The sequence below is a fragment of the Podarcis raffonei genome, chromosome 3 (assembly GCF_027172205.1).
Source record: "Podarcis raffonei isolate rPodRaf1 chromosome 3, rPodRaf1.pri, whole genome shotgun sequence".
In the NCBI taxonomy this organism is placed as follows: domain Eukaryota; kingdom Metazoa; phylum Chordata; class Lepidosauria; order Squamata; family Lacertidae; genus Podarcis; species Podarcis raffonei.
The window spans coordinates 39,588,721-39,611,037 of NC_070604.1; the positions used below are offsets into that span (position 1 = coordinate 39,588,721).

Genomic DNA, 22,317 nt, shown 5'->3' on the forward strand with positions numbered 1-22,317 from the left:
AAGTAGCTTTTCCTTCAGCTGCTGGGGCCTATGAGAATGACTGAGAAAGGATGGTGCCAGAATTTCTACTTTTCAGCTGTCCCTTACACTGCCATATGTAACTCTGAGGGATTTCACCCATGCGATCTCCTTATCTTCATTCCCCAATAATACACAGAGGGGACAAGTAACAAATCAGATTGGTTAATTTACATATACATTATATTTTTCACAATAGGGCATGGAAAAAATGTAGGTTCTGTGTGAAATCAGTTTTTTTTAAATTGGCTTTTTGTCAATTGGTTTTAAGTACGGGACTACATGCACACACACACACACACACACACACACACACACTAAGGAAGGCTGTGGAGTTGGTTACAAAAAATCAAAAATGTGCAGGTGCTCAGTTTTGAGATATTACAGCAAAAATCCTAGAATACACATTGTGTACATTTCCCCCCCCCTCCACATAATGTTTTTCACATTGAATTTATATATTCTTTCCCCCAGTGCATGCAAGCAGGGCCAGCCCACTCATGAGACAAGGTGAGGTGACCGCCTCAGGTGGCAGCTGATCTGGCCTCCAAGGAATGAATTGCCCACCACTGCTGCCGCAGTGGCAGCAACAACTGCGGAGCACTCCTTAGATGCCAGGTCTGCTGCCATTTCAGCAGGCACCCCCCAATACCATGTCTACAGCCCCCTCTTGGGGAATAGGAGGCACTGCAGGTCTCCTCTAGCACTTGTTCCCAATGTAGATTTCCGCTCTACCTTGCTTCCCTGAGGCGTACTATTTTGTGGTTCGCCCGACACCAAAATGTATTGAGCCAGCAAGCAAGCAAGAATGCACCCCCCCACACACATTTGTTAAACAAAACTTCACTGTGAGTGTATTCTTACCATGAGCGCACCGACAATCATATCAATCTTTCTACGTTTTTTCACTGGTGTGGCATTGTCTTCTTTCTTGATCTCCAAGGGCAAGGTTTTATTCAACTTGAAATGTGGTCCAGTTCAAAATCCCACAATCCAGGACACAGGCGACTGCCATGCATAGAATATTTTGCCTGAAAAAATAAATTCAAACCTCTGAGTTGTATGGTATGGACTGTATGATACGCTTGCCCCATAAAAGCAAGCTGAGGCATGTGAAGCACATTTCATTAGGGCAGGGCGGTCAAACTTTTCCTGCCAACTGGGCCATACTAGTACATCGACATGGAACCCACGGACTGCACACTGCCTTGTTGCATGGAGGAGGGGAGAGTGAGTCCAAAAACTGATGCCCCCACCAAGTACTCATGCCACCTTTCCAAAGCCAGATAAGTAAGGTGCTAGATTTAGAGGAGGCCTGAGGGCTCTGACAGGATCCTAGAGCAGGGGTCAGGTCCACTGTCCCTCAGACTTTGTGGGGGGCTGGACTATATTTTGAAGAAGAAGAAAGAACGAATTCCTATGCCCCACAAATAACCCAGAGGTGCATTTTAAACAAAAGGACACATTCTACTCATGTAAAAACATGCTGATTCCCGGACCATCCGTGGGCCGGATTTAGAAGGCGATTGAGCCGGATCCGGCCCCCGGGCCTTAGTTTGCCTACCCATGTCCTAGAGCCTTTACATCTCCTTCCCAAAGCCAGGAAAGCACTAACTAAGCTTTGGGAAGGAGACCGGAGGACTCTAGGACCCTGTCAGAGCCAAAGCTCAGCATACCTAGGTAAGGGCTGGGTGTTTGTGTGTGTGTGTCAAATGTTGCCAAGGGCTGCCAAAAAGGGCATTGAGGGCCATGTGTTGGACCACCTGCATTAGAATGTGCACCCAGTGGTTTTTATTTATTTTTTCATTTCAAAGAAGGAGGAAGGGAAAAGATAGAAATACCTTAAAACAAAATTTGTCATTATCTCTCTCTCTCTCTCTGTGTATATATATATATATATATATATATATATATATACACACACACACATATATATATATATATTATACAAACTTTATATCAAGTGATATAAGATTTATATCAAAAGGTAAGACCTCTGATAAAAGCCATGGAGACTTATGGTGAAAAGGGATCCCCTGTCAACCTGTCGGGTTGATAAATAGTGGTCCTCGCCTCCTCCTGTTGCAGGATAAAAGTAGGATTGTAGGGCCGAGAGAGACCCCTGCCTAAAATTCTGCACAGCCTCTTCAGAGTCAGTGTTGACAGTACTGAGCTTGCTGGTTTAAAGATATTCTCAAGGCAAATCTAAAAAAATAATAGTAGTAGTATAAACACTGACAACTGGGAAACACTGGCCTGAGAGAGCTTCATTTGGAGAACAGCCTCTACCAAAGGCATCATGGACTTCGTAGAAGCACAAACTCAGGACGCAAAGGAGAGCTTAGAGGAAGGCACGTTTGGCAAACCCTCGCTGTGATCAACTCCCACCTGGAAACTATGTCCCGACTGCGGAAGGATGTGCGGATCCAGAATTGGCCTCCACAGTCACCTACAGACACAGAGTTAAGGCCATATTCATGGAAGGCAATCTTACTCAACTACAAGCGATTGCCAAAGAAAGCTGGGCCAATTGTCAGACTTTGTACAGTTATACCTCGGGTTAAATATGCTTCAGGTTGAGAGTTTTCAGGTTATGCTCCGTGGTGACCCGGAAGCAACGGAACGTGTTACTTCTGGGTTTCGCAGCTCACACCGCTCAAAATGACGTCACACACATGCGCAGAAGTGGTGAATTGCGACACGCACAGACGTGGGTTGCGTTCTACTCTGGATGCGAACCGGGCTCCGGAATGGATCCCTTTCACATCCAGAGGTACCACTGTATAAGGTAGATTCCAATGAAGTGTAGAAAGAAGACCACTTTCTTGTGATTTCATAGCTACACAGCAAGACATCCAACAGGCCAATGATGTCTTTGTTGCATGGATGCACCTGTTCAGTTTCTACTTGAGACGGAAGGTGCAGGAGTTCTGCTAAGCAGAAATGGGCAAACATTAGCCCCGCCCCCCAATCTCCATGTTCTTGCGCGTCTCTCCGCCAAAGCTGAGCTCCCCACATAGGGCCGGGTGCAATCCCTTGCATCTCCAAGTGAGGTCCGGGATCTGGGCCTGGGGAGCTGCTGCCAGCCAGAACACACACTAGTGAGGTAAATGGACTCGACATAAGGAAGCTCCCTGTACACTTCTCAGTGTGGCAGAGGTAGGTGCCCATTGCCGCCCGCAAGTCACCTGTACCTAGAGCGGAGGTAACAAAGCCACCACCGTCCGCAAGGGGACTCCTGGGTCCCGGGGCACCGTCTCCCTCGCGCGGTTTTCCTCGCGCCTTGGAACGCTCCCGGATAAAACTAAGCGCGCGCCCGCGCGCGTCTCTATAGAAAGTTCTGGTTGCGTAAGGCGCCCCTTCCCCGCCACGGAGAAGCGCTCCGTCCGCTCCAGGTTCCTCTTTTGCGCGGCAGCTGCGCTCTGCTACTGCCGCCGCCGCTCAGGGGGCGCTGGGCGGGCTCAACTATTTCCTGTGGAAATCCCAAACGCTCGGCTCCTCCTCCCCACGGCGCGTGTTTGTGGGCTGGGGGTGGGTGGGTGAGAGAGAGAGACTGGCTGAGGAGGAGCAGAGCATCGCCTGCTGCCGCTTCAGCCGCTTGCGCCTGCCTCCGTCTTCCTCGTCGTCGTCTTTTTCGCCAGCCTCCTTCGCGTTGCCTGCGGCCTCCCGGCGCTGCCAACCATGCCCCAGCCGCAGCAGCAGCAGAGGTGGTGGCGGCGGCGGCAGCGGCATTCCTAGCCTGCTCGCGGAACCTACCTACGGACCGACCGACCTTCCCCTCTTTCCCCTGGGCGCGCGCTCCCTCCCCCGTCCTCCCCGGGCGGGAGAGAGAGGCTCCTGCGTTGCCTCTCCCAATGGGCAGTTTGCTGAGCGGGGTCAGCTTCAAGGAACCCACCACGGTGGAGGACTGCGACTCTACCTGGGAGACGGACTCCGAGCCCGAGCTCCAGGACTCCGGAGGGGAAGAAGGGACGCCGCTCGAGGGGCTGGGGGGCGGAGAAGAAGGAGGAGGCGGCGGCGGCGGCGACCCAGCTGAGGACGAACAGCAGCAGCAGCAGGGGGAACCGCTCCCTGCGGCAAGCTGCCGGCCGGAAGACACCGAGCCCAGAGAAGGGCTTGCTGAGGAGCCTGAAGAAGAGGAGCTCGAGGAAGACGAGGGCGACGAGGAAGAGGAGGAAGGCGAGGATCAAGAGGGAGGGAGGCACGACGAAGCGGAGGCCGCCAGCACCGAGCAGGTAACTCGGGACGCTGCAAACTTCTCCAGGGGGCTATTTGGGGGGCGGTGTCTGGAGCCCTCCCCCCTCAGCGCCATTGCCTCTGCCCCCCTGCCAGTGCTGTTGCCTCTCCAGGGTTGTGTGCCTCCCCTCCCACTGCTCAGAGGCAGGTGTGCGCCAGTCTCGGAATGCAGCAGCAGGGGACTTTGGGACACCATGGTTGCAAACGCTTGGGGTGCGTGCGCCCGTGTGTGTGAGAGAGAGAGAGACAGAGATAAATATACATTTCTACTTTCAGCTTTCTCCATTTCCCCTTTTTTCCTCCCCCCCCCCGCATGCAGTGTGACTCAGGAGCCAAGCTGTGGCTGCATCATCCTTGTTGTTGTTGTTATTATCATCATCATAATATTCTTAGTAGGGTTAAAAAAGAAGCAGCTAAATATGGATTTGAGGTGTGTGGCAATCAAAGAAGACCAAGGAAGCAAAGCACTCTGGCCTGGCAGGTTTGCTGTATTTTGTTACCAGCTTGCTGATCCAGCCTGGTTTTTGTTTTCCTTCCTGTGACATGCGTAGCAAGGAGGAACGGTGGGGTGGGGGATTTATTCATTTTCCCTCTGGCAAGCTGTTCAGCAGAGCTTTATATCTTCTCTTTTAGAAAAAGATTCTGGTGGCTTTAAAATGTAGAAGGTCAAAGCAGTTCTAATCTTCTCTGTTTCCTTGGTATAATCATCCCCCCATCACATGCCTGCCTGTTCAGGGGATAGAAATTACAGTAGCACATGTGGTGACAAAATGCAGTTTCAGAACAGGGCTTATTTGACATTCTGGCTGAGTGTAACTACAGCTATGATTGCACGTATTAGACAACACATCACTGTGCAGGACCAAAAGAACTCATAAACCCAAGAAATAAGGAGATTATTCAAAGAAAAGAGAGTTACTTGCCTCCTCCTTATTCAACTCTAGGCTAGATCATATTCTCAGCTTTTTACTTTAAAAAAAATACTCTTACCCTGAATGCAACGTGGACTCTATTTTCAATCATTACCTCCATGGAATTATTTTCTGTCTCTTAACAAACATTAAACTGAAGACCACTGTCCTTATGTTTCCACCTCATGCTTTCATCTCTGTAGAGAATTATTATTATTGAAACTGTACCTCCACATATTAGCCTGGCTCATGTGATAAGTGGGGCACTTTTTAGGCAGTTTTGCCATTCAGTATTCCCATATGTATATTTGCAGAGTACAAAAGGTATGGATCTGTGTTTTATTTTCTGACTGCATTCCAACAGGGATCTTACATCACAGTCCTATGCACATCTACTCAAAAGTAAATCCTACTGAAATCAATGGTACAAACAGTGCTTTATTTCCCTAGAAAAATAGGTGCCGGTACTCACCATGAAGTTGTTACAGTAAGTGCTACACTTTTTAACAGCATAAAAACGGTGCTGGTACTATGTACCCTTGACTACCCCCTGGAAAAAAAAGCACTGGGTAAAGGGACCCCTGACCATTAGGTCCAGTCGTAGCCGACTCTGGGGTTGTAGCGCTCATCTCGCTTTATTGGCTGAGGGAGCCGGCGTACAGCTTCCGGGTCATGTGGCCAGCATGACTAAGCCGCTTCTGGCGAACCAGAGCAGCACACGGAAACGCTGTTTACCTTCCCACCGGAGTGGTACCTATTTATCTACTTGCACTTTGATGTGCTTTCAAACTGCTAGGTTGGCAGGAGCAGGGACTGAGCAACAGGAGCTGACCTTCTGATTGGGAAGCCCAAGAGGCTCAGTGGTTTAACCCACAGCGCCAAAGTACAAACACCCAAGTAAGCATTAGTAGGTTTCTTTAATAAACGTGGAAATATTGGAAGCAGTATACAGTCTTCAAAATATAATGTAGAGTCTGCATTTGTTTTTGTGGCTTTTGCCAAGAAAAGAAGAGTGGTTTTTTGTTTTTTTTGCTGCTTTGATGTGCGTGAAGTAAAGTCCCCATGCACTGCTGTTGCCATTTGCCTCTTTTCAGTTGCATATTCCCCTTTACCAACACCAGTCCCATTAGAGGTAATGCACCTCCCCACCCCAGCATTATAAAGGCTTTGAGTTTGAATAGTCCATTACTGGACACCTGTAAAATGAAAAGTAATGGAAACTATCTAGGATAATTAAGGCTCTGTGGGACTTTGTATTCCACTGTTCCTCAGAGTAAACCCATTGAAATGAATGAACCTAAGTTAGTATTAGTAATTAATTTCAATAGGTTTACTCTGAGTAAAAGTTAGTTGAATACAACCCATTTGGCTCATTCAGTCAAAAGTTACTTCTGACAATTTTGCCACTCCTTCTCCCCCCCCCCCACGCTCTGTTCCAGTAAATGTCCTTTATCCATTCATAAAGTAGTGGAATTATGTTGCTTGGATCCATAAGCAGTTCTTAAACATGCAGCACATTGACTAGATGGGATGGGGTCGGTGCAAGTTGTCATTATTCAGAGATACTAAGTCAAGAAAAGTTATTAACTCCAGAGAGGCTGTCTCTTACACATAAGAAGAGGGGATAATCCTGTAACTTGAGTTCCAGGTTTTATCCAAATATTAAAAATGAACCGTGGAGCAAGTAAAAACATTAGCCCATATCAAATTCTGGTTGGTAACAATGTGAAGATGTATTGTTCTCTTTTTTAAAAGTGTTTTTTTGAAAGATAGAAAAGAACACTAGTAGAAGGCAAATAATGGGTCATTCTAGTGGCTGGGCAGATACAACAATGTTTCTGTTTTTCCTTGGTTATAGGTTTGGCTACAAATCCCCTAAATCTATGGAAAAATATATTTATTATTTGAGTGGAGTTTGTTAAATTATATCTTATGTTAAGATTTAACATATAACAAAACTGTGACTAATGGAATTATCAATGGTTGACACACTGAGGGTGCCTATTATTCTTTAATGTGCAATTTTAAGCCAAACACCAGCTAGAGTGCAAGTCTTATTATTCAGTATAGGAAATAACCATAGATTCTGAAAGTGGTGTACATTTGCATACTATTTCTTAACCTTTCATAAATGGTTATTTTGGCAATTTGAAATCTTAATGCAAGGTTATTTAATATTTTAAAAATACTCACTCAGAATGTTTTATGGTCTGCAGTACTGAGCTCAGAGCACTTACAAACTAGACAGACTTGTACTTATGCAGATCTTGATTCAGCAGTCCCTTGAAGTTTTCTGAAAGCTTGAATAATTTATACTTGTAGGCAAAAAATAAAATAAAAATGTCACCATTGCTCCATAGTGTGTATCAAGCCCTCCCTCCAAGATTCTCTGTCTGAAAGGTGGGCAAAATTATGGCCATTGTCACTGGTACCTTCCTTTATCACATTCTGGAATCAGAAGTTCAGATTTCTGAGGAAAGCCCCAATCTGTTTAAGTCCTAATGGTACCCTATTTCTTTCGGGGGTCACTTCCAGCTGGCTAGCCACATGTACCAGACAACTTTTAGCAAGAGGAGTCAGTCTCTCAAGGTCATGAGAAAATAAACCTATTTCTTTCTTCTTCTTTATTTTAAATAGCAGGAACCATTCAGTAGAATGCATGAAGGACAATATTCAGTAACCAGAAACCCATCATAAAAAAAACACTGAGTGTAACCTTAATAGTATCAATAAATTGCTTTGGAATAGGAAATCACATGCATATGTATGTTTGATGTATATTTGTGTGTGCACACATGTGCATGCGTGCAAATGTTTAAACAGTTGAGGTAGTTTGAAATTTCTGTGTTTTGTTTTCCAGTCCTTTGTCATGTTGGCTTCTCCTCATTAATCTTTCAGAGTGAGGTTAAGAAACTGTTGAAAGTCACCCAGTGAGCTTCATGGTTGAGTGACATGAATTGGAAATAGACTGATCCATCCATAACTACAGCTTAACACATAGCTGTTTAATTTTCTACAGGAAAAAGTTTTAAGAAGTAGCAGCACCAAAATTAAAGACATGGCAGTTACATGAATAGCATAGCTTAAACAAATAATGCTTGAAAATGAGAGCAGCCCAGTTACAAGTCAGATACTAACTTTGAATGTCCCCAAAGCAATAGAAATGAGGTCACTATGCTGTGTGAATAGGCCCTTGACTTGCTGCCAGACTTGTGAACAAGCTCCACAGGAAAACAATGTGCTGCTGGCTGTGATGAGAAAACTTCCATATTGCCTATCTGTACTGTTCAACTTATTCACTTGTGGCAGTTGTGCCTGGATACCGGTCATCAAGCAATGAGAATGCATGTGTGAACTAACACGCAGTCTCATTCCCCTTCCAGCTGCAGCTCGGGGGGGGGGGCCTCCACCAAACTTCAGGAACAGCTTTTTGGGAAGGAATGCAAGGAAATGTGGGAGGGAGGGAATTGAAAAGCATCAGTGTGCACACAGAACAGCATGTGTGGCCCTTTTGAATGAATGCAGCCCATTTTTATTTTTTTAAAATGGAATGCCACACTACTAAATATACAGTCAAGTCTAAAAAGATTATGCTCATGGAATATGTCTGCTCTTTGCAGGGGGATGATGCAATTGAAGTGGCAGCTAAACCAAAGAGAAGCTTTTACGCTGCAAGAGATTTGTACAAATATCGGCACCAATATCCAGTAAGAGAATTTTGCAGTATTCAGATCTTCACCAAGATAGAGGCGTGGCAATTTTTTTAAGTCCCTAAAGTAATTTTACAGTTCCAGCGGAGTGTTTCAAATCTACAGAACTTCATCACATAAGTCTATGAAAATATATGCAGGTGGGTGGGTGACTAATCCTAGAAAACCCCATGGCTGCCACTGTTGGCTGCTTCTACTAGAAGACAAGTATGTTTGATTTCATATACTGTACCTACTGGTAACAGAGACTTTTGCTAGACTAGGCATAGGCAGACTCAGCCCTCCAGATGTTTTGGGACTACAACTCTCATCATCCCTGATGACTGGTCCTGTTAGCTAGGGATGATGGGAGTTGTAGTCCCAAAACATTTGGAGGGCCGAGTTTGCCTAAGCCTGTGCTAGACAGTGGACACAATGTCCTAGGTTTTGTACCAGAAAAGATGGTCTTGATAGCACATATATCTGCATTTGCAAATTATTGCCACAAACACTCTCCTATCAGGGCATTCAAAAGAGAGCATAACAAGCGCGGTTCTGTACATGTTTGCTCAGAAGTATGTCCCACTGCGTTCAATGTAACCTGCTCCCCAGAAGAAAAGATGGCAGCCAAAGGCCATTCTATGGGCAAAAATGTACCAGGAAATGAACAGAAATTCTCATACATTGATAGAATAAACTTTAGCACCAATTACATGAGATGTGGGACCCTGAGAAGCTGAGCTAGAAAAATGACAGGAAAACAATGGGGAAAATATAAAGTCAGATACATGTTATAGCATGTTTCATGAGTTAACCCCTGTAATGTGACAATCCTAAATACACTAACTTGAGAGTGTCCTTTAACTCGCTGGGATGTACTTCTGAGAAAACTAACAGTGTAATCCTGTATATGTCTACTCAGAAGTAGGTCGAACTGAGTTCAGAGGGGCTTACTCTCAGGTAGGTGTGTATAGAATTGCCACCCAAGTTGCTCACTATACAATTGCCACACTACCCTTCCTTTGAACAGTATTAGATATTTTAACTGTGTTATATTATAGTTCAATTTTTGTTGATTAGCAAAGACTTGAAAGCTTATCTTTCTATATGGAATAGTTCTACTATGTCGTATATGCTATTATATAATCAATTCATGAACCTGAATTATTAGTGTCTCTCATCCACCTCCTCTTGACCTGCTCATTTCTCTTGAATAACCTGCCTTGAATTACCTGCCCTTAGCTTAAGGGAAAGATTACGCATTACATGTAATTCCAGGGCTGGTTTCCTACAAGTTTTTAAGGAAAGCAGCACAAGTGACTTCAAGTTGCACAATGGATGGGGCAGGAAGAGTTGCTGGGGACAGATGGCTGGCACAGAAGCGATTAAACTAGAGTTAACCAATGTGGTGCCCTATAGATGATGTTGGACTACAACTCTCATCATTCCTGACAAGTACCCATGCTGGCTACAGCTGATGGGACTTGTAGTTCAAAACATCTGAAGGGCGCCACGCTGGATACCCCTGAACAGCTATCCAATCCTTCTCCCCACCCCCACAGGCCATCCATGCCCTTTGCCCAAGCTGAAACCACTTATGGCTACTCTGCATTGAATAAAAACCTGTTTTCCCAATCATAGAACTAAGCTGAGAGAGAGGGACACTTGTCCCACCATCAAGATCTGGCTTGACTTTCATTTGGTCAGATTCTTATCTGTCATACTCATGACAGCTTATCTTCAGCCTATTTCCTATAGATATATTTGGCTGATCATGCTTTGTGTTTTCCCCCCCCATCTCTCTGCTCAGCAGAACTTTAAAGATCTGCGGTATCAGAATGATTTGTGCAACCTCCGTTTTTACAAGAATAAAATTCCCTTTAAACCTGATGGTAAGTAATCCATGGGCATTGTCACAGTGTTTGTTTCATTCTTTTATATCCAAGGCCTTTGTAAATCAAAAGATCAAAACCAATTCAGTGTCAGGTTTGGCTTCAGCAGTTCTGTAGCCCTATCCTATGCATGTTTACTTGGAAATAAGGCATACTGAGATCAGTGAGGCATTCTCCCAGGAAAGTGTGCATGTGATGGCAGTTTAAGGCATGGGATTTCATTTTAGTCAATTAACAGAAGCTCATATTTGTGAAGTTCAAATATACTACCCCTAACCTGTTTGTGAGCTGCAGCAGCCTGATTTTGGTTTTCTGCTCCAACCTCAAATGGTGCAAAATTTCCACTACTTTTGGTTTACTCCAAGAAAAGCAGATCTCTTGTGGGTTTCCTATTAATCTGGATCATGATGCCTTGAACTTTCAAATTTATTAAGCATAACTTGAAAAGCTCTGGAAAAATTATTAGTGGCATCACCATTGTGCTCCTCAAGTGAAACAAACCCCCCAGGTTATGTTATATATGTTGGTGCCAGATTAATAAAACCAGTATTTCTTTGGTGCATTTGAACTTTGGTGTTATTGTGTTGCACTATTGTGAACAGACTATGTATTTTTTAGAAACCTTGGCTACTGGGTTAAGTGGATCATGTCCAGTGGGCATTGGTTTTACTTAAGAGTTAGCAATTTATAGAATATTGCCATTCCCCACCACCAACACATTTGTTTGGGGAAGTAGTTTTAAGTAAAGTCACAAGGTTGGTGGGGAGTGGGCTGAGCCACACTACTTATAGCATGGTTGGCTGTTGTGATAGGGAGAGCAAATTGCTCTTGGCAGACAGATAATTTATATTAGTAACATTGTGGCACTGAGCATAGGTCAAAAAACATAGACTGGCCTTAGCAGCTAGTTCAAACAGTTCCTTGCCATGGCACTTACCAACTTCCTCTGAGGGAATGGGCAGGATGTTCTAACATTATGCTGAACTTGAAATAAAGAACTGCAGAGGTGAGCACCTCTCCTTTTCCAGAGTTGAGGAGGTCAGGCATTTATTCCCATTGTGCTAAACCTCAGCATCAAGGACAGCTCCGACCTTTCTCATTACAGAGCTCTCACACTCCTCCAGCAAAGGAAGGAAGAGCAAAGGGTTGCCTTGTTGATGTGCTCATGTCAAAGCAAAATATGTACTCCCCAGTAACAAGCTGGCAAGTGCATTTGTAGATCCTTGGCCCTATATAGTGCCTGGTGTCTTCTCTGGGGTTAGAAGGACAATGTTAATATTTTCAAATAATTAGAGACAGTATATTTGTCTGCAAAATACATTTTTGTGTTCTATGCCACAGCATTTTTAGATGCATGATATTATATACAGATTGTTGTATTTGATGTTTGGATTTGCTCATGCATTTGTATTTATAGGTGTTTATATTGAAGAAGTCCTAAATAAGTGGAAAGGAGATTATGAAAAGTTGGAACACAATCACACTTACATACAGTGGTTGGTAATTGTTTTCTTTTCATTGCTTTTATAATACATTTATATAAATTTGTCTAAACTCGCTTAATCCGCAACAAATCTGTGTGTCTTTAATAATATAGGCTTTTTCCATTAAGAGAGCAAGGACTGAATTTCTATGCAAAGGAATTAACAACATATGAAATTGAGGTAAAGCTAATAATTCACAATATAACTTTGCTGCTTGATGATTAAGGGTAAAATTATTCTATATCTCTAATTTTGTTGTTGTTTGTACCTTCTTTTTGAAAACGTGTTGCAGGAATTCAAAAAAACAAAAGAAGCAATTAGAAGATTCCTGTTGGCTTACAAAATGATGCTGGAGTTTTTTGGAATAAAATTAATTGATAAAACCGGAAATGTTGCACGAGCATCTAATTGGCAAGAACGATTCCAGCACTTAAATGAGTAAGTGATGTCTTGCAGTAGAGAAAATCCTCTATTTGCGCTACTCCCCATTTTATTTATTTGCAACATTTTATATCCTGCTCTTTGTTGCCAAGCTGTTCCAGGTGGGTTGCAGCAATAAAAAATACATCATAAATGCACCATAAAATCTTAACATCATTCAGTCTTCTAACAAGAATGACAATATACAATTCCCATCTCTTTGCAAGAGAAACCAGGTGGTTCTGAATTACATCCACCTCCACCGCAAAAGGCTGGGAGAAAGAGGAAGGCACATGTGGCAATCAAGATTCTCCAACCCCCAGATGTCAATATAAGGGCATAACATTTGAACAGTACTTGCATAAAAGTGTGGTTGATTTCCAGGTTGTAAGTGCACATATGTGGTGCATTGAGATTTTACGTGATCTCAAAGGCAGAACAGGCTCAGCTGGTAGGAAGGAGGTATATGGTTTCCTCCACCATACATAGGGATGAGATTCGGTTCCATACTGCCTTTGTTCCTGAGAGGAGTGTGAATTCTTTGTCAAGAGTTTTTGCATCTGTGTGTCTATCAGCAACTATTTCTGTTTGCATGTCTTTAGATGTGTCAGTGAATACTGATTTCATTTATTTACTTATTTCATAAATTTTATACACCACTTAATTGTAAAAAAAACCAACCCCAACTAATAGCTGTAGTCATCAGGTGGCGCCCAAGTAGTATCTCTACTATCATAGCATCATATCTCTGAATACTAGTTGCTGGAAACTGCAGATGAGCAGAATGCTGTTGTGCTTGCAGGCTTCCCATGGTCCACTGGCCTGATCTAGCATATTCGTCTTCCTTTTTATGTTCTTATGTAGTATGAAAAGGCAATTCTTGTTTAGCTGGCATTGAAAGACCTTTCACTTGGTAGTTGCCATTCCATCTGAATTGTCTCTGAAAGATCCACATTGGATTGGTAATCCTTTTTGTCAAGGTGTCAGGTACTGATTATTTTTCTATCCTCTTCCCCCCGCGCCCCATCCCCCGGCAAAGAAAAATAATCCCCCGCTTTGCTTCCTGTCATTTTGAATTCAGATGATTTTTCCCCCTTTTCACAGGTCCCAGCATAACTACTTGAGGATCACCCGTATTCTGAAGAGTCTTGGCGAACTTGGGTACGAGAGTTTCAAACCTCCTCTTGTAAAATTCATTCTTCACGAAGCTCTTGTGGAAGACACCATCTCCAACATTAAGCAAAGTGCTTTGGAATATTTTGTATATACTATTAGAGACCGGAGAGAGAGGAGGAAACTCCTGCGGTTTGCCCAGCAGCACTACACGCCCTCTGACCACTTCATATGGGGGCCGCCGAGAAAGCAGAAGTTGGAAGGAAGCAAGCCGAGTAAAAAGCTGGCATCGCCGGTTTCCCTCCGCAGCGGTTACGTTTCTAAACCTAAAAGTGGGAGAGAATGCAAGAATGTGCCCGTGGTTTGTAACTCAAGCGGCAAAGCAACCAATGAAAAAAGGGCAGAACATGCTAAAAAGGATGACGATTGTGACCGGAGCAGGAAACACGCCAGCCCTGAGGTTGTTAAGCAAAGCATTGGTGAAAAGAATAGCAATGCTGATTGTCAGAACTCCATACTGGAAGAAACTGCTAATCCTTCGAACCAGAAGGAGAACGTTTGCCATCTTAAAAAATATAAAGGCAAAAATGATGAAAACCTTAATCAAGACTGCAGAAATGCAGAACTTGTAGAAAAAGATTGCCATGACTGTAAAAGCGATTCAACTAATATATCAACAGACCTGCAAGACAGTGTAGTTAAGGATAAAAACCCAGGAGGATCGAACAAAGAGGAGACTCGAGCATAGACTAAAGTGTCTCAGTTAACTTGTATGAAATTGGACAAGGAAAAGAAGATCTTGAAGCTGGGCCCAGTGCTTGGCCACCAAGGGGTTATGCTCTCTTTCATTTGACTCTTCTTAACTGTTTGCACTTTTCAGAACTGTGTATTAAGCTTAAAAACAACTGCAGAATCCTCAAGCCCGAGAACTCCTATGCTAAGCTTTGCTCTCTTTGTGGAAACTATTGATTTCAGTTATCCTCCCCCCCCCCATCTTATTATAATATACATTTTTTAACCTTAGTTATTTGGCAGCTAGGGTTCCAAGGACGTCCAAGGAATGTTTTCTTAATGATAATCACTTGGTATGCTAAACTTTTCAATGTTTGCCATTGCTTGAACAACAAAAGCAGGTTCATTTAGGATGTACATTCAGCATCACCACCATCTGGAGACCCAGGTTCAAGTCCTACCTCTCCCATGACTCTCACATTGACAGCAACCGTGTAGCGCTGTGAGTTAAACCACAGAGCCTAGGGCTTGCCGATCAGAAGGTTGGTGGTTCGAATCCCCGCAACGGGGTGAGCTCCCGTTTCTCGGTCCCTGCTCCTGCCAACCTAGTTCGAAAGCATGTCAAAGTGCAAGTAGATAAATAGGTACCGCTCCGGCGGGAAGGTAAACGGTGTTTCCGTGCGCTGCTCTGGTTCGCCAGAAGCGGCTTAGTCATGCTGGCCACATGACCCAGAAGCTGTATGCCGGCTCCCTCGGCCAATAAAGCGAGATGAGTGCCACAACCCCAGAGTCGGTCTCGACTGGACCTAATGGTCAGAGGTCCCTTTACCTTTACCTATGTTCTCTCAGCCTCAGTTCCCCCACTGATGGCGTATACTTCTCCAGTGTTGCTGCTGAGAAGAAGAAAAAAAAGCTAGCAAATCACTTTTTACATTAAAAACAACTATTAGTAAGATTTGCACACCAGCACCCCTTGTTCCAAAATACTCATATATAGTTTGTGACGCCATCTTCCCTTGGTGCCTCTTCTCCCTTCTTTCCTCCCATGCAGCTGCACAAGTTTAAAAATCAGGACACAGCATTTTGCCAATGTTTATTTTGCCTGAGAGACCCACTTCTGCTGATAAAGGAGTATAAGGTCAGAAAAGGCTTAAGCACTGCCGAGACAAAGTTGTTGACTGCCCACTCAGCTTCTAAAGCAGAAGCAATATTTTGAGATTGACCTTTTCTTCCTTGAAATTCTGGTGGGATTTGAAAAGTCCTCTGTGCAAAAGGGGAGATAGCAGCTTTCTTTTCTTTGTTCTTCCCCAAGTTTCCCAAAAAATCATGCCTACATCCTCACTTCTAGCTACTGGGGGTATGCAGGGAACACTCAGGGAAGAAAAAATTCTTTATCGTGCACCTGATCCAGGTAACTCTTTACCCGCTTCTATGCACATGGTTGCTTATTCCCCCTCCCCAGAAAACTTAAGATTTCTTCCATGGGACGTGAGGGAGAACTCTGAAGCAGGATGGATTAAGAAGACTCTGCCAGAACCAAGGAATATGCTTCTTCAACACACACAGCCTGTTCTAGTAAGGGTTAGTCCATACAAAAGACCAAACTTCTCTTTCACCCCAGATAGCTTGGACATCTTTTACTAAATAGTAAAGAGTATTTTATAGAATGATAATTGAAGGTGTCTGCTAAAATTGTTATCTGTGCAGCTTCTCAACCTCCTCAGTGGGTACCGAAAGGCTGTTTTGAAGGAGGGGCTCATAATTGTAAGGGCTTCATTTCCTCCTTTGTTATCTTAAACCAACCAGAGCCTTGATGAATCCAGAGTGAAAAGTGTGCTCACAAATAGCTTTCCAGTGCATTTAAGGCAAACCTTTCCGCATCTCAGTCCAGTTGGAAAGACATTTGAGGACAGAGGGCTTTTGTTTTTTAGATTTATATACTACCCTTCAAATGCCTTTTCAGTAAGAAAAGTAGCTTCTTCAGAGCTTTCATGCCTCTGTGCTGGGAGACACTGGCACAGCCTTCCCCATACTGGTTCCTTCCAGATGTTTGGGACAGCTACTATTAGCATCAGCACAGCTATGCTGACTAGGACTGATGGGAGTTGTAGTTCAAAACATCTGAAGGGCACCAGCTTCGGAAAGGCTGCACTAGCATATCTTTGCTGGCCTCCCCCCTCCAAATGTGTGTTTATACAGAAACAAAATATGAGCAGTACCTTTTGGTTTTAGACCTCCCTCTTACCTGGATTAATCTTACAAATGTTTCAGTGATGGCTGATCAGTGGTACTACTGCAGGCTTGGAAGTGGGGATGGGACTTGTACTGGAGTGTTGGTGCCGATGCCAGATTTTCTTTCAAAGCTGGTAGCTTCACATCCACAAAGAGTATAGCTATGAGTTTATTCCGGTTTATCCTGTAAAAAGTATGTATAAAATTCCAGTTTTGTCCTTGGATTTACTGTTCAGCAGATGCCTCCTGGCATACGGAATGAGGGTGAAACTGGCACCAATTCTGTGATGTTAGAGACTGTTATTTGAGGAGGCATTCATGAAATGTGTACCACACTAAGCACCCTTTCTGCAACCCCCTTTGAAATTAAAAACAACAACACCCTCTTACTTAAATGTTCTTAGTGTTCCTTCCTGATGCAGGATTCTCTATGTATAAAATAGCATGCCTGACACATCTTATCCACCCTTCAGGTTAATCCTGCGTGAGGTGGTGACTCGCAAAAGAACAAGTGAGCCCATGCTAGAGATACCAGTGCACAGAAGATATTATTTAATAAAGCAGATATATAAGGTTTAGCCAGGAAGTGATGCAATCCTATATTCAACCTGTGCCAAGACCATTTCATCCGGTTGCTTGTTTGTTTCCAGACTTTACCTATTTGTTTCCAAGATTTTTCTTAAATCTTTCAAGTTCTATGTGGCCATATACTCGTTACCTTCTCCTGTTTTGTACACACACACCAGGCAAGATTAGATGAGTGCAACTGGCACTGCTCATGGTTCTAGCACTGCGACAGATGGGATCGGGCCCTTTTATAATGATAGGTGTAAACTTTCGGACCTCCTCTCTGAGTATGTTAGGAAATCGCCATCTTTCATTGGGTGTGTGTTTTTTTCTTCAAAACGAAACAGGGTAAAACCATTTTTCACCAGTGAGCGTTTGGATGGTTTTATTTTATTGGCTGGGTCTGGAGGTTGGGGTGGGGGTTGGGAGTGCAAACTGTTTTCGATTGATATTTAAGTGGCTTTATTATTCTGTTGCTTGTTTGCTGTAAACTGCTTTGATATTATAGAGAAGCAATCTACAAATGTTTTAAATGAAACGTGCAAGAGAACCGTGTTTTGTTTATATCAAATTTGCATTAATTGGCTTGAGAGCAAAGAATTCTACACACCAAGAGGTGTAATAGTACAACAGGGGGGCTGGTTCTCCTGTTGTTGCAGTGCCAACAGCAAGATCCAGCTGCGCTGTATAAAAACAGGAAGTGCTTCTGCGTGTCCATTATGTGGGGCAGCCCTTTCACCTCAGCCCTTGAGGTCCTACTTTGATGGGCCATTGGACCCTTGTGGGAGGAGTCAGAGATCGGGAAACTCAGCAAAGACTAGGACTCTACAAGGTGCAAGGGCTGCTGCATACCAAGCCACAAAAAATAACTAAAGAGTCTACAAATGAGATTCAAAGAGCCTTGTGGACCCTCCCTGACCCCACCATGATGCACTGGGGCTTTTCAATTTCTCCCTGGTGACTATGTGCACACCCAAGTTTCAGTTTTTTGTCTTTTTTTTTTTGTCTGATGCTTCAGTATATAAATCCTCCCCTGGACCCTTCAGTATGTAATGAATTACCTTAGGACAAAGTGTGTTTATCTTCACAACTTTTCTTTAAAAAACAAAACCTTACGGTATTTGTAAGCATTATATGCTGCTGTTTTAGTGGGAAATGTGTTCTGTTCACATGGTAGAAGTAGGTGGAATGTTTTATTTATTTTTAGTCCAAGAAGTGCTTTAATTTGTAATTCTCATTTTGTGTGTGTAAATAAAACTGTTTCACAACTTTAGGAATGCTGCTGCTGCTGCTGCTTCTTCTATAGATTTTTTTTACTCCTGCATCATAGAGCACACCAAAATCGGCAAACATACTCAATACATTTGCAACATTTTGGGCAGTGTTCCTAATCACATAAGAGAGAAAGCCCCATTGAATACAGGGGTAGCAGTGTAAATTGGAGTACAGATACAAAAGAGGCTGCTGTTAATGGTAAGGAATGCAGGCTGCAGGAAGTAACTGCATGCACCATCCTTAGGTAGCTCAAAGACTCTTTAATTTTGCAAACTAGTAAAATCCAATGTTGTTCATGTTGAACATAATTTAAAACGGCTATGTAATTAATATTCTTGCTTGTTTTTCTAATTGAATTTTTACTTTTCTGTACTTTGATTTGTTGGGCTAGTAGTGTGTTAATAACTTATGCAGTACATTCTTTTCTCTTGAGTTCTTTCTTACGTATTGATGAACTTGACCTTCCCAATTTAAAAGTGTAATATAATATTGTGTAATAATACATGGCATGATGTCAATGTGACCAGGCCTTCTTTCTGTTTGTATAAACAAAGTGACACCAGAGTTAATTAAGGGTTTTTTTTGGCACATTGAGGATAGAGAAGTTGATTGCATCTGATATTTTGCATAGCTTCCTTACACTCCAAATCATTATTCCAAATGCATTTATAAGGGGTTTTATTACACAGCTTTCCAGACTTTGGTTTGATGTCAGTTCCACAGGAGGGTGGTTGAAACTGCACAAAGCATGAAGATACCTTTCTGTACATGCACATTCTAGTGCTGTATTCGACACTGCATCTCTAATTTTCAAAGGATAGAGAAACTGCAGTATAATTTGCAGAGACAGACTTCCTTCCCTGATCTTGAATTCAACAGTGGGTCAGTATGTGAAGTTCACAACTTTTTAAAAAAACAACACATTTTGCATAATTAGATGCACATATACCCAGTACAGCATTTAACAAACAAGGCAGCTTGCAATATCTAATTACCCGAGAGAGGAATCTGTATTTGCAGTTTGCAGAAATTTATATACGGACACTTACCGGACTTGGGATTTCATCTCCATGACTGCTGTGATGGAAGTGTCTATAACCTTAAGGGTTCCAGCTATCGGGTATTCCAGCCTTCATGCACTGGGGCATGAACACATAGCATGGATAGCCTTGTTCTCTCCATGCAGTGCTAATTGAATGGAGTAATGATGACTGACTGCAGCAGGTAACTTCATGTCTGACAACCAACCTTCATACTACTCATCTTCAGGACATATCTCATATTATCACCTACTTAACAACCCATATATATTCAGGGCAAAATAAACAATGCCAGTGTTATCTGTCTTAGGTGGTAGTCCCTAAAGTTGAGGAAGCAATTCTTTTTTTAAAAAACGAACAACAACAACAAACATAATGTGTCCCATTACTACAAATTGCACTTGTGAAGAAACCTGTGCTTGGAAAATATTTTGAATAAAATCTAGTAATACATTAGACCTATTTATTAGACACTCATACACTGGCTGTGTTTGCATGTCACAGTAAACTATGGTTTAACATGGTGTACATGAGCTGGGCAAACTATGCTTAGTTTTAAATAAGCCGTCTTCAAATTGGTTTCAGAAGCTTCTGAACATCTCCATCCAACCATGCTCATTCCTGTTCATGTACAACACACTAAATATATATTTTAGTGTGAGAATCTATATTTTAGTGTAAGAATTTGATTATAGTGTTTTATAACTCTAAATGTAGTCTGCTTTAAATAATTCTGTCATTTATTACTCTATATTTAGTTACATAGAGTCACAGTTAACATTTTAAGTGTTCCTTCTTAATTGTAAAACATGATCCAGTAAGGTAAGTGTAATAAAGATAAATGGAAAATGGGAACTGTTGAGTAAATGGACAAGTTTTATTTTATTCTTTTGAGTCTGACACTGGTCTTGGTTTGATAAGGAGAAGAAAATAGCCCTGAGTTAGCATTTCTACATTAACATTTAGAATACGTTTGCTTTGTCTATTAATGACAAGTTCTATATTCAGATCTTTGTGATAAAATTGTATGATTTACCCATTTTATAAAAATCACTTTATTTTGTACAAACTGAAAGCATGTCTAATTCTTATTCAGTTTGAAAATATCCAGTACATTATCTTTCCCCAGATAGAAACTGATAATCTATGTCTTAGAAAGTACCAAAAATGACATTATATAAAGGAAACTACTTCTATTCTATTCTGTTCTGTTCTGTTCTGTTCTACTTCTAATGTATCTAAATTTATAATAAAGATTATCACTAAAACGCAAATGTACAAATTAAGGAAGCTGAACAGAGAACAACGGTGGTTTCCATCTCAAAACCCCAGTATAGAATTAGTAGTCAGGTGGGTGCAAAACTTGTTTATTTTTCTACTTTAGGGAGAGGAGATTTTAAAGTTAAGAATGTGTTCAGAGCAAAGAGTTAACCTCCATGTACTGTCACTCTGATCCCAAAGAACAAAATTTAATTGAGAATTCCAGTTATAAAACTCCCAATGCAGCATGGCCCAAAATAGCCTTGTGAATTTTAAAATTAATTTTCTGTAGAATATTTATAAACCACTCTAAAGCAATATCCCCAGAGCAGCTTACAATGACAAGTTTAAAAATACAGGAAAAATACAGGAAAACATCCATGCAATAAATTAAGTGCTAGTTATGAAACCTCGTCCAACACTTAAAACAGCATAGCAAATGAGGAAGGCCTTTATTTGTCTCACCTTTTATAAGAGAGAATACTAAAGATGGAGCCCTTGAGCATAAAAAAACTCCTATCCTTTTACCTCTTCCCATAGGATAGTGAGACCTAGAGAAAGGATTTCAAAATAAGTCTTTGGCATTGTCTTCAGAAATACACCAGCTTTTAAGAAGTGGCAAGAAGATATTGTGGCTTTGCATGATAAAAATGGCAAGGCATTTCATCCTGAAAATTGATCGTTTTCTAGTGATTTTCAGCACACTGTAACTAAACTGTGAACTAAGTCTGTGGGGATGTTTTCATAAAACTTTTATCCCAGCAAGTTTCAAGTGGGAAACTACCTGGTAGCAACTTTGGCCTCAAATTGTTCATTCTCCACTCACATCTTGAAACCCCCTTGGCTGTGTTCAGAATGTGTAGAGGGGGCAGGTATGCCTGAGCCGTTTTGAAGTTTGTGGGCAATACGAGAAGCACCAGTGTGGTACAGCAGCTAGACTAGAGTGTCTGAGTATGGCAACCCAGACTCAAATCCCTACTCAGCCATGAAGCTCAGTGGGCCAGTCACAGTCTCTCAGCCCGACTCACAGGCTTGTGCAGATAAAAGAGTGAACCCGAAAGAAAGATCCATGCACACAACCTTGAGTGCAGTATATATAAATAAAATATAGTGCATTCCTGCTGAATTTGTTTTTATATTTGTATAGACTTTTAAGTGCACTGGGTTTACTAAGGGACACATCACTCGAGCAAACAACACATACACAAGAAGGAGGCTCAGTTCACACATTACCAAAGTTTCACTCAAGCCGATGGCACAGGACTGGATCCCACGCCACTTTTGGTAACCTTTGCGAAGAGGAAAAGTTCACAGGAAGGTTCATGACATGGCTCCTTCCCATTCTAAAGTTAGCCTTCCCTCCAGTTCCTTTGCTTCCTCCTCGCCCAGTATTTTCCTTTCCTGCCTTTGTGCAATAAATCTTTGTCAGGGTTTGTTTTCTACTCCTG

At 42.4% G+C, this 22,317-nt stretch overlaps 1 protein-coding gene across 4 annotated transcripts; it reads left to right on the plus strand.

The window, feature by feature from the left end:
* The first annotated feature begins 3,415 nt into the window (after positions 1 to 3,415).
* Positions 3,416 to 18,567, plus strand: OGFRL1 (opioid growth factor receptor like 1). 4 transcript variants are annotated; one of them, XM_053381242.1, is made up of 8 exons: positions 3,416 to 4,253; positions 4,574 to 4,735; positions 8,786 to 8,872; positions 10,665 to 10,746; positions 12,164 to 12,242; positions 12,344 to 12,410; positions 12,523 to 12,668; positions 13,755 to 18,567. In XM_053381242.1, exons 1-8 carry the CDS (start codon positions 3,873 to 3,875, stop codon positions 14,509 to 14,511), a joined length of 1,761 nt encoding a protein of 586 aa, XP_053237217.1. In that variant the 5' UTR covers positions 3,416 to 3,872; the 3' UTR covers positions 14,512 to 18,567. The 4 variants fall into 4 exon arrangements, with proteins under 4 accessions (XP_053237217.1, XP_053237218.1, XP_053237219.1 ...); XM_053381243.1 differs by having other exon boundaries at positions 3,420 to 4,253; positions 10,668 to 10,746; XM_053381244.1 differs by lacking the exon at positions 4,574 to 4,735 and having other exon boundaries at positions 3,439 to 4,253.
* The last annotated feature ends 3,750 nt before the right edge of the window (positions 18,568 to 22,317 follow it).

Bases quoted from the DNA above. Each gene is read 5' to 3' on its own strand.
- OGFRL1 (XM_053381242.1), top strand. From the start codon at position 3,873: ATGGGCAGTTTGCTGAGCGGGGTCAGCTTCAAGGAACCCACCACGGTG. The intron at 4,254-4,573 runs GTAACTCGGGAC...CCCCGCATGCAG, and splicing joins AGGCCGCCAGCACCGAGCAG to TGTGACTCAGGAGCCAAGCT. The intron at 12,243-12,343 runs GTTGGTAATTGT...TTAATAATATAG, and splicing joins AATCACACTTACATACAGTG to GCTTTTTCCATTAAGAGAGC.